General features: G+C 49.9%; 1 protein-coding gene across 2 annotated transcripts in view; it reads left to right on the forward strand.

The window, feature by feature from the left end:
• GANAB (glucosidase II alpha subunit) overlaps window positions 1-12,449 on the forward strand; it is a 919,668-nt gene that overhangs the window by 270,589 nt on the left and 636,630 nt on the right. For both annotated transcript variants that reach the window (XM_069645184.1, XM_069645185.1), the window contains one exon: window positions 12,327-12,417. In XM_069645184.1, the coding sequence (XP_069501285.1) occupies window positions 12,327-12,417 (91 nt within the window). The remainder of the gene's footprint in view (window positions 1-12,326; window positions 12,418-12,449) is intronic.

Genomic DNA, 12,449 nt, shown 5'->3' on the forward strand with positions numbered 1-12,449 from the left:
ACTGTGAAGTCCTTGGGACAGTTTACAGAGAGACCCTCAGGCCTAAGAGGCAATAGTAATTTTCGTCGCTTCAGAGGATGAAATTCCCAAATGGGTTCAGAGTATGGTCAAAACCAAGGTTCATCCTGGGGTAACAATCCGGGCCAATCCTCACAGGTTTACCCAAGAGGGCATTACCGATCTCATGGCCGGGGGTAGTCCTCCACCTCTAGAGCAACACCTCCAAAACAGTGACATTCTGCTTCAGACGCCCTCCCATGTCTCCCCAGTAGGAGGACGCCTTTCAAACTTCACCCAAGCATGGGAGGGGATCACCTCAGACAAATGGGTGATATCCACCGTGACGGGCGGGTACTGTGTGGAACTAATCCAGCGACCCCGGGAACCATCCCCTGCGCCAGTAGAAAACCTGAGTAAGAACAACGCATCCTTCTCGAGGAAATCACAACGCTGCTCCAAAAGGACGCCATAGAAGTCGTCCCGGCAAACCAGGTAAACAAGGGTATTTATCCAAGCTACTTCCTTGTGCCAAAGAAAGATCTAACAATGCGCCCAGTATTAGATCTACACCCTGCAAACAAATATGTCAAGCCACAAAAATTCTGCATGACTTCGCTACAAGAAGTAATCCCTCTGCTAAAGCAGGGGGACTACATGTCAACTCTGGATATGAAAGATGCTTATTTTCATATTTCAATGTTCCCAGCACACAACATTCTTGTGATTCAAGAAGGCACACCAGCACTACCAATTCAAGGTGCTACCCTTCGGCATAGCCTCTGCTCCAAGGGTATTCACTGGCGGTGGTGGCAGAGTACCTGCGCAGGGAGTCCATCCCAGTGTGCCCTTACCTGGACGACTGGCTGATTACAGGGGAACCCCCGCCCCCAAATTTGCAGGACGAACATTCAAAGAACGATAAATCTTCTTTCAATTGGGCTTCTCAAACGGGAAAAAAAATCAAGCCTAGTGCCAAGCACAACTAAACAGTTCCTAGGAGCTGTAATAATAATAATAATAATAATAATAATAATAATAATAATAATAATAATTTGGCACTTATATAGCGATACGAACCCTCAGGTATCTGAGCGCTGCTTATTACCCACGGTGTGTGGTGCTCATTTATCGACCTCGGAAGGATGAAGGGCTGAGTTTGGCCCCGCCAGGATTCGAACCTGCGTTAGCAGGCTCTGCACGGATGTCAAAGCGAGCGCTCTACTCGCTGTGCCACTTGACCGGCTAGGGATAGGCACAAGGGAGGCTTTAGTCTTCCCCTCAGAGGAAAGAGTCCAAAATATGTTACTGCAAATACCACATTATCAGGCCGGTCGCCAGATAAGCGTACGCAAAGCTATGCGATTGCTAGGCATGATGGCATCTTGCATTTACCTGGTGCCGCACGCACGTCTGTGCATGTGCCCCATGCAAGGGTGGTTGGTGAAACAGTGGTCTCAGGCAAGCGGTCAGTGGGATGATCTAGTGGACATTTCGCCAACATTAGTACAAAACCTTCGCTGGTGGAAAAGGGAGAATCTGTTAAAGGGCAATCCCTTCCACGATCCAGAGGTGCAAGCGATAGTGACGACAGGCGCCTCACTTTCCGGGTGGGGGGGGGCTCATCACCTTCATCACACGGCTCAAGGTCTGTGGACTCATGCCACGGCACAGAACCGTGTCAACCTGTTGGAACTGCTGGCAGTATTCAAAGCCCCTCAGGCATTCAAGATACAGTTAACAAGTCTGTCTGTAAAAGTCCTCACCGACAGCACAACAGCTATGTTCTACTTCAACAAACAGGGGGGAACTAATTCACCAAATCCCCTAGCACAACAGAGTTGGAAATGGGCACTCAAACAGAAGATATTCCTATCCTCACAACACGTTCCAGGGGAACTCAATACGTTGGACTCCAAACAGGGATCCCCTACCAGAGGAACACAAATGGCAACTAAACCCATAGGTCGTAGATTACCTCTTCTCTCAATGGGGTTACCCCATGCTAGACTTGTTCGGCAAGCACCAAGCAATGCCCAGATTACGTGTCCAGGTTCCCACAACCAGGCTCCAAAGGCACGCCCTTTGGATGAACTGGTCAGGGATGTTTGCTTAAGCATTTCCTCCCACTCCTCTTGTGAACAAGATTCACAGTGAACAAGTGATGCTCATCTTAGTTGCTCCCTTTTGGGCGAGACGGCCGTGGTATCCACATCTGTGCAAACTCACAATGCGCGATCCCACCCTACTCCTGTGCTAGGCATACCTACTCACTCAACACGGGGGGGAGACAGTGCACCCTCAACCTCAGTCTATGAACTTGGCAGCGTGGCTCCTGTAGTCATATAGTTCGGACATCTTAACCTGCCTCAGAGGTGTACGGACATCCTAAAGGAAACAAGAAAACCTAACCCTAGGCACTGTTATTTCGACAAGTGGAGGCGATTTGTAGTTTGGCGACAGTCTAAACAGATAAACTCTATAGAATGTACTCCATCTCACATTCTAACTTCTATGCCCCACTTGCTAGATTCGGGGGTTAGTCTTCAATTCTATAAAGGTCCACCTGGCGGCTTTATCGGCTTACACTACCTCCCACAATAAAGTATCGTGGTTGAAAGTACCGGTCATTAAGACATTCATTGATGGAGTAAAACTACTCCACCCTCCCATTTCTAACCCACCGCCAGGATGGGATCTCAATGTAGTACTCTCTAAGCTCACGGGGGAGCCAATGCACAAGTCAAGTCTTAAGCACCTGCCCTACAAGACTGCCTTCTTAGTGGCTATTACTTCCATAAGAAGAGTTAATGAATTACAAGCATTGTCAGTGCAGGATCTTTTCTTTAACATACACAAGATCAAGCTGGTTTTACGCACTCACCCTAGGGTTTCCCCTAAATTAATTTCTAAATTTCACGTAAACCAGTCCTCGAGCTACCGGCCTTCTTCCAGAACCCCACCAGTTCAGCTGAGGTTAAACTCCACACACTAGATGTAAGAAGGGCGGTCCTTTACTATGTAAACAAGACCAGACTGCTGAGGAAAACAGATCAACTGTTTGTCTACGTAGCATCTGGCAGAGAAGGAGACTGCATTTCCAAGAATGCCATTTCCAGATGGATAGTCTGATGTATACAACTGTGCTATTCTTTATCAAACGAGACTCTGCCTTTCGTGCCAAGAGCTCACTCCACAAGGAGCACAGGAGCCACCTAGACCGCATTTGCAAGGCAGCTACATGGAGCTCAGTACACACCCTCACTCATCACTACTGCATTGACACCCATTCCAAGGCAGATACCCAGGTGGGACAAGCAGTTCTAAAACATCTTTTTGCTAATGAACCTTCTCAAGGCCCACCACCTTCTAGCACTGCTCGCTAATCTATGCACAGCATGTGATCTAAGCAGATTCCACAAGCCTCAGAAGGGATACATTACTCACCGTAATCGTATTTCTGAAGCTTGTATCTGCTTAGATTCACATGCGACCCACCCTTCCTCCCCTTGGAGAGAAGGTGCTTGGATGCTTTGAGCTTGTCTGATACATATCTGCTTGGATACACCTGTACTCACGCACACTTCATGCTACCTCATGTCAGAAACAAAACAATCTGAGGGACCTTGACGTGTGAAGGACCATGGGTACAGTGGACGTCACACTAGGGGTAGTATTACTAGCACGCCCTGTCAACATCCCTTTTTCGAATTTCAGAAACAACTGTAGTACTCTGCAGCTTCCACTAGATGTCCGCCTATGCACAGCATGTGAATCTAAGCAGATACAGGCATCAGAAATAAGATTACGGTGAGTAATGTATCCCATCTATTACCTTTCACTCTCACAGGTTGGGTTAGTAGTGTAATCTTATTAGATAAGTATGTCTGGAACTCAGACCATATATTCCTAGGGTGAGCGGAGCACTGAGCTCACATAATGCTCCTCACAGTCCTGGGCCCAGGTTAGTGCGGCCATCGAGGCTTCACAGCTAGGTGGAGAGGCCTGTTTCCATTTCTGCAGCACACATTTCTTAGCAATCAAACAGCCTATGTTCACAAATGCACACGTTTTCTTGTTCAGTATGTCGTTCCATACACCAAACAGGGCGCCTAGTGGGAGCATTCAAGGGGAACGTCTACTATGTCGGAGTTTGCAGAACAATGCTCCAGAAGCTCCCTATCTGAACACAGGACCAGAACATGTACATGTGCATGTGGTCAGCTGGGTCTGATCGGCATCTGGGACAAGGTTGATTTGCACTCGGGGAGATTCTGTTGAGCTTTTGGGGGGTGTAGTACAGTCTGTTCAGTAGTTTATACTGCATACATCGAAACCTGAAGTTCAGAGAGACCAGTCTGGCATGAGTGCATACATGCGTTTCCATTGGGCATCGGTTAGGTCTATTCCCAGATTGTCCAACCACTTAGTGCGTGCCCTACAAGCAGTCAGATTGTCTGTTCAAAGCATTCTGTATAGTGTTGAAACTATCCTGCGGGTGCCATATGAATAAACTATGTACAGCACCTCCTGAGTTTCGGAGGATTCAGATGGGAGGGATGGCCACAGTGATTGTGCTGCCGCGCGTAGCTTATAGTATTGCAATACTTCTAGTTCCGATCCAGTGTTCCCCTCGCCAGGTCTGAGGTGTAATATATTTCCCGTCCGGGAATGGGTCCGAAAGAGCTCTGTAACCCTTCCACTTCCAAAGCGTCACCAGCGCAGTATCCCAAGTGGGTTCCAGTCCAGGGAACCCCCATGAGGCAAGCCATTTGTAGTATGGGCGTACTTCTGTACTTTGTGATAGTATGTGGCACCAGGGTAGTAAGGTGGGGGAGACTGGGTTGTACGGGCAGTTATCTTTGTATGTGCGGCTCATGATGAGTGCTTGAAGGTCAGATTTGCTGACTGCTAGGCGTTCAAGTTTGACACGTGGCGGCTGCTGAGTGTCCCCGTACCAGTAGGACGCATACTGGGCTTGTGCCACCACCCAATATAATTTGAGGTTGGGGGCCACAAAGCCTCCCTTGTCGTATGGTAGTCCTATCCTACCATTTTCTCCACCGCCCTCACGTGCCACAGGAACTGTGCACAAAGTCCATGAATTTTGGAGAAGGGTTTTCCCGGCCAGATGGGGACGTTGGCAAATATGTATAGTAGTTTTGGAACTAGCACCATCTTCATCAGGGATAATTTACCAGTCATTGTGATTGGGAGTGCTCGCCATCTTGTCAGTTTGTTTTCAACATAGGTTTCTGTAGCGCCATATTTGTCATACAGCAGGGATGGCTTCACCCGAGACACCCTTGCCCCTAGGTACTTCCATTGGGAGACCAGCAGAGGGGGAATATACCTCTCGGTTGTTTGGTGTTGCTGGTGAGTGGGAATATTTCTGATTTGGTGTGATTCATTGTGAACCTGGATAACCCTCCCATGTGGATCACATCTCGCAGAATGGAGTCGAGGATTTCTTGAGGGTCCCTGACGTATAGAAGGACATCGTTTGCATATAGTGATACTATCTCCGGACGGCCCCTGAGGCGGATACCCGGATGGCCGTGACGGGATCGAATCATGTCAGCCATTGGTTCGATGGCCAGAGCGAAAAGAATCTGAGAGAGTAGGCATTCCAGTCGTGGGCCCCTGCTTAGATTAAAAGGTGGCGACTTGTGAGAGTTGACGAAGACGCTGGCTGTGGGGCAGGTGCAGAGGAGTTAAAATTTATCTAATCATTTCAGGGCAAATTCCTATTTTCTCGAGGTCCGCCCACAGATATTCCCAGGAGACCATGTTGAAGGTTTTCTGAGCATCAAGTGCTACTGCTACTACCTATGCCGCAGGGTCAATTCTTGCCATGATGTCTAATAGCCGCCTAATGTTCAAAGATGTCGACCTACTCGGCACAAAGCCCCATTGGTCGTCGTGTAAGATTTAGGGCATCAGGGGGAGAAGTCTGTTTGCGAGAGCCTTGGCGAAGATTTTGGTGTCTACAGTCATAAGGGAGAGGGGTCTGTAAAACCTGCATTAATTACTTGGCTTATCAGGTTTGAGGAGGATAGTTACAGTGGCATCTTGCAGGGTGGTTGGAAGGATGGAGTCATAAAGTGATTGTGTTCCATACCTCGAGGAGGCGTGGGACAATTGGGGTGTGTTCTCTTGGTACAATTCGGATGTGAAGCCATCTGGGCCAGGGGCCTTACCCTTTGGGAGATCCATCACAGTCGGAATCTCCTCCAGTGACATGGGGGCCTTGGAATCTTCCCTGGCTTGAGTACTTAAGCTTGATAAGGGGATCTCCTTGAGGAGGGACTGTACGGCATGTACATCATGCTGTTGCCTGGAAGTGTACAAGGAACCATGAAAGTCCGAGAACACACGTAGGATTTCTTGGTCTGACCATTGGGGATTTCCCAACTCGTCTGTAATACAGTCCACTTGGGTGTGTCTGCCCTCAGGTTTGGTTAGTCTGGCTAGGGTTGTGCCAGGTCGTTCCCCCTCCCCGTATCTCTTAACTGCTTCTGGGCGTGTGAAATAAGCTACCTCCCTGAGGGCGTGCACCTCAAATAGCTCCAGCACGAGCGTATCTGCGCTTAAACTTGCAGGCTCAAATATTCTTGTTCCAGAGATTTAGGTTTAGTTTCGGAACGCTGGAGGTAATTTCTTACTGTTTTTAGAACCCCTGGTTCCCTTGAGAGAGACTTGAAGGCCTCCCACTGTACTCGGGTGGTAGAAGCATCATGTTCATTACAGGCAAGGTATGTCTAAGCGATTCTCTGCTTTGAATACTACGTCACGGAGTGCTTCTGACTTGAACCGCCAGGAGTTTCGCAGTCTGGGGAGTCTTCCCGTGGTTAGGGTCAGAATCACTGGGGAGTGGTCCGACAGGGTAGTATCACAGCACTTTTTACTCTGCTCATTAACAAGCCTGAGGTTAGATACAGATCTATGCGTGACGAGCTGTCATGGACTGAAGAGTAATGCGTACATGGTTGCTCTTGTGGATGGAGTGTCCACCATGTGTCCCTCAATTCTAAGGATTCCAGGTGTGGTTTTGAAGCTGGCGAGCTGCGTGTGATTGGGGTCTGGGAGCTACCCTGGTTATTTTCTTGGCATGATCCAGGATCGGGTTCATGTCTCCCTCTCACCCCCCATAGGATCGGGATCCCAATGTACCCTATAAGAATGGATACCACTCAGTCAAAGAATTCTGGGGTGTCAATGTTGGGGCAGTAGGTGTTAACCAGTAGTCATTCTGTGCTGTCTATAATGCAGTGCAGGATAACCTAGCGGCCTCCGGGGTCCAAGTAATTCTTTTTCATGACAAATAACAGTTTTGTAAATTAGTAACATGACGTCTCCCCCCGAGATTGGGTGGAATATGAGGTGCCATGATTCTATGTGAGTTGGTATAATTTCCTAACCCCCTAATGTTCCATGTCGTCCCCTTCAATTCCATTGTAGTGATCTTGACATTTTGCGTGATTGCCCCCTCAACCTCTGATCGCAAGTTCAATCTTTCAAAATATGACAATTTTCAACCTTGCACTCTGCTGCCAAATTTCCCCATTTTCTTCCCTCGTTGGGGTTAGAGGTGCAACCGGCGCATGAACTTCTGGGTGGTTTCGGTGGTAACAAAAATCCCCATCCCCTCCCTCCTGCCCTCACTGCCCCCCAACCCAGCAGTGTAAAACCCCCCCCCCTTAATACCTTTGGGCCTGGCGCGCTATATAAATAAACAAAATACAAATACCCTACCCTAACATGGTCACCTTTCCTTATCTCGACAGAACATTAACAAGCAGCTTCTGTGAAGTGAGCTGCTGCCGACTCCACAAGTTCACTAGAGGATCATATATTCAAATGTCTGTGGTGGCAGTAGGTTACATCATGGATGCTGTGTGTTCACCGTGAAGTAAGGATGGTTAATGGTGCAGTTCTGAGGACTTTCTTCAAACCGCAGGTGGGTTATCTCGGTCATCCTCGAGCTCATCTGGGATTGAGATCTGAACTCTCTATGAATTTGACTGCATCGCCCGGGAGCGTAAAAAAGTACATTTTGCCATGGAATTAAAATTCTTGTTGGGCTGGGAACAGCATTGCATATTGAATGTTCTGGGCTCAAAGTAGCTTTTTGACTCCAACAAACTGGCGTCTTTCATATTGCACCCAGATGGAGAAATCTGTAAAAATCCGTATTATCTGGGAGCCCAGTCTTAGTTGCTTTTTTTCCCATAGCGAGGCGCAGGAGTGGATCTCTGTCACAGAAGATGAGAATCTCAGCGATGATGGCATGTGGAAAGTCGCCTGTTTTGAAGTTCCCAGTGGGCCTGCTCCACCTCGAAGAAGGGGGAAGAGCACTGGGGTCCCTAGGAGATCTTTGAGTAGGCGTTATACTGCTTGTTCCATACCCCCAGATAGCGCACCCTCAGGCACCCCAGCTATTCTGAGGTTATTTCTCCTGAGGCGTGACTCCAAATCGTCGCTTTTGGATTTCACAGGTTTCATGACTTTCACCAGGGTTGCTAGTGTTTTGTGGAGGCCTTGCACAGCATCCTCTGTCGCCCCAATCCTTGTCTCGGCCTCTGTGATGCGTACAGCTTCCTTGGCAAGCTGCAACCTCATGGATGCAACGTTGGCTGTGATGTCATCCAACTTCTCGTGAATGGTTGCAAATCCCTTGGCCATGGCCTCAATCATATGAGTGAGGTTGGGGGGGGGGGGTGGGTTCATGGTTGTTTGCAGTTGCTCCGAGTGAGGTTTGACGTGGAGTAGCTGTCGCAAATTGATCCATGGCCCCTGTCGTCGTCCCTCCTCATGCGCCCCTAGTCCTGGTGCGCTGACCGGTAGGGTGGCGGTGGGAAGATCCTTGGCATTTAGGTTGAGAGGCAGTTGTGAGCAACCTCAGCTCGAATCAGCGCCCCCACCCTAGTACAGGATTCCTTGTGTGGGACAGCCGGCCCAGTTTATGTGACAGGACCTGTGGTCTAGGGTATGGCGTGGGTGGTTAGCAGCAGGTGGGATCTTCAGCGAGCGGGTGAGGGGCAGAGTTTATGGCTCAGCCCTGTCACTCTGCAGCTCCCCGAGAGTTTGGGTGTGTCCGCAGGATGGTTGGAGGATTGCAGGGGCATAGATCAGGCACTGGATGGGCCTATCTGACATCCCTTTATATATTGGTAATATGAGGATCGTCACTGGGCCCGATCGTAGGGGGCCACCAGTGCAGCTGCGTTAGATAAGCGGGTATATTGCTAGTAGTCCTGGCCCTGGGGCATACCGTTCCCCTGCTGCGGGAGGTTTTGGCATGCCCCAGGTTTTAGTTGGCTGCTGCCGGGTTTGCCCCTAGCTCTGCATTCTCTTTGCTCCCAGCACGGAGGGACTTATTTGTGCTGCCAGTGGTCCAGTGTCTAATGCTTCTGCCCCCTGGTTGTTCCCCTTGGGAGGTGTGGGAGGGGCAATGGGGATTGCACAAGTTGCAGCTGCGCACTGAGGGCTCCTAGGTTTGCTCTCTGTATGAGTGGGTTGTACAGGATACCGGGCCTGTTGCTGACATGTGCCATATTTCACTCCTCTGCGTGGTTATTGTATGCGCAGGTATTGCTGCCTGGGTTGTGGGAGCCCAATCAGGCTTGGAGAGTTGCATGCAGGCAGTCGTGTCCACACGGCTGGGACAGAAGCAGGAGATTGCCCCGGCTGGGCTGCTGTGCTGGCCAGAGGGGCCAGGGTATGGGTTGTAGAACAGTCTGATTATTAATGTCTGTCGTGCTCTGTCAGTCGCTTCGGGAATGAGGTCCACTAAGCCATTATGATTGGCACTGAAGACAATGGTACCGCTGCTGCGGTCCACCTCACTGAGGTATCAGCCCCTAGCCCAGAGGGCCGCTGGTCGGGTGGGATGGATGCGGTATGGAGCATCAAGGTGTTGGGCTGCTAGTAATGTTCTCAGGGTGGTGCCCGACCCTCAGCTTGTCCCATGGGGTCTCAGGCGGTGTGTATCGTCCCCCCCCAGCCGTGGTGGAGAGATCCTGGGAGCCCCCGAGCTCTCAGGAGCCGGACCGATGCTTGGCGTAAGGAGGGCGTCATTTGAGGTATGGTGAGGAGACAAAGGGCGGTGGAAGCAGCACTCACCGGTTCGACTCCGCCGTCAGATGGATGTTGCGCATGCCTCTGACAGGTTGGTCCATGGGTGCCATGCGTGCCCGCTGCAAGGATGCTTATGACACTCTCCCTCAAGTGGATGGATTTCCCGGGTAGCTGGCGTGCCGCAATCATAGGAACAGGGCCAAGACCATGGCACCCACTGCTTCCCGCCCTCGCCGCAATGGTGCTCCGGAAGCTCCTCCCTCTCAAGGCGGCATGGTCCACAGCAGCCCGCCGCGGTTCATACCGCTTCCGGTTTCTCTCCCTGGTGGAGCCAGTTGAACAGCACCGTATTGGGGCTCAGTGCCTTAAGTTGGTGTAGACGAGTATCAATATTGCCACCACCACAACAGATCTGAGTCGTTATCAGAGCTCCAGCGTTGGGCAGCCATCTTGCTGGCTGCTCAGCAGTGCCCCAGACCATCTTTATTTTGACACGACGCGACTAGGACAGCGTTTTTGTTGATGGTTGTAGCTTGCCCCCATTGTTAGAAAGTAGGTTAGATGGGCGCTTTTCCAACCCATTCAAAGTTCAATAAACACCCTTGAACTGTGTTCACTTGTGTCCGTCTTACTGTTGATACCATGCCTTCCTTACACAGGACTCAGAAGATTACCCCTCTGCCTGTCACTGCTCTGCAACTTCTGCCATACCTGCTTTCCTTGGCCAAAGCGGGACTGGCTCACGCCTCTATCAAGGTGCATCTCGCTACCATATTCAGGTAGACCAGGTCTCCGGGCAGACCTTTGCTGTGTCTCACATGCTCGTCAAAGAGTTCCCCAAGGGGCTCTTCAGGATTTTCCCGCCGGTGAAGGCTCCTGCCCCGGCTTGGGAAATCAGTGTTGTGCTAATTAAGCTCATGGGAGTGCCCTTCGAACCTATGCATTCGGCTCTGATCAAGTTTCTCATGGAAGACTGCTTTCCTCGTGGCGATCACCTCGGCCATGCAGGTCGGGGAGATTCGGGCCCTATATTGCAAGCAGCCTTACTTGTCTTTCCACGCTCCAAGGGTGATACTGCGCACACAACTCCCCTTGCCAAAGGTACCGTCGGAATTCCACCTCTATGAACCATTGTTGTTACTGGTCTTCTTTCTGAATCCGCCGCCGCCGGTGGAGAGGGCCTTGCATTCGCTGGACGTTGCTCGTGCCTTGAAATTCTACGTTGCTTGTACAAAGGATTTTCGGAAGACTTCTCAGTTAACTTTGGACCTGTAAATCAGGGAAAGGCCTTGTCGAAGGCTTCCATCTCCAGATGGCTCTCCGGCTACATCATGCAGTGTCATCGGCTGGCTAGCAGGCTGCTGCCAGGCTGTGCGAGAGCCCATTCCACCAGAGCCATTGCAGCAACAACAGTGTTTCTCTCTGGTGTGCCCCTGATTGACATCTGATTGACATCTGCAGGGCTGCTACGTGGCGGTCCACACACACCTTTACAAGGTTCTACTCCGTCAACAGGGATTCCAGGAAGGAGTCCTGTGTCGGCCAAGTGGTGCTATGTAACCAGTTTGTTTGAGGTGAGTCTGTTCCAGAGGTGTTTATTGCTTCTGTTGAGCCTTGCCACCTCCCGTGGTTCTGTGTATGTACTGCTGTGTAATTGTTCATGAGCATGTAAATTCTTGCCAGACCCCATGCTGGAGAAGATTTGTTACTTACCTGTAACTATTGTTCTCCAGCATGGGTCTGGCATGGATTCACATGCGAACCCTCCCGCCCTCCTCTCTGTGGCTCTTCTTGGTTCATACTGCCACTTTACGTGCTACCAAATCTGAAGATGGCCACCAGGGGTGGGGCAGAGGGAGAGGACCGTCATTGGCTGGGGCAGTATGACCCAGAGGACAGTGATTGGTTTAGAGGAGAAATACAGTAAGTTAAAGTGAAACTGTTTTTTTTTCTTTTACAGAGGAGCATGTGAATCCATGCCAAACCCATGCTGGAAAACAATAGTTACAGGTAAGTAACTTTTTTATGTACATTCATGTTTTTTCCGGTTTTCTTTTTCCCCAGATAGGTTTGGGCTAGGAATCTTTTCTTCCAAATATTTCAGTTTTTCTTTTGACATTGCATGTATTGTTGTTCACCCAAGTGCAGCTTCCAGTGCGGTTAAAGGAGTTTTGAGGCAATATGCTTCCAACTCCCTTCACAATTATTCAATCTGAGTTTATCACTGACTTGTATCTGTTTAATTGTAGGCAGAGGAGCCTGAAAAGGAAAAATCTGCTGAGGACGAAACAGGCATGTGGGAGGAGACATTTAAGACTCACACCGACAGTAAGCCCAATGGTAGGTATTTACTGAGCCTTCTGAAACACTAC

This window comes from Ambystoma mexicanum, chromosome 2p, assembly GCF_040938575.1.
Source record: "Ambystoma mexicanum isolate Mex_15411 chromosome 2p, UKY_AmexF1_1, whole genome shotgun sequence".
Lineage (NCBI taxonomy): Eukaryota > Metazoa > Chordata > Amphibia > Caudata > Ambystomatidae > Ambystoma > Ambystoma mexicanum.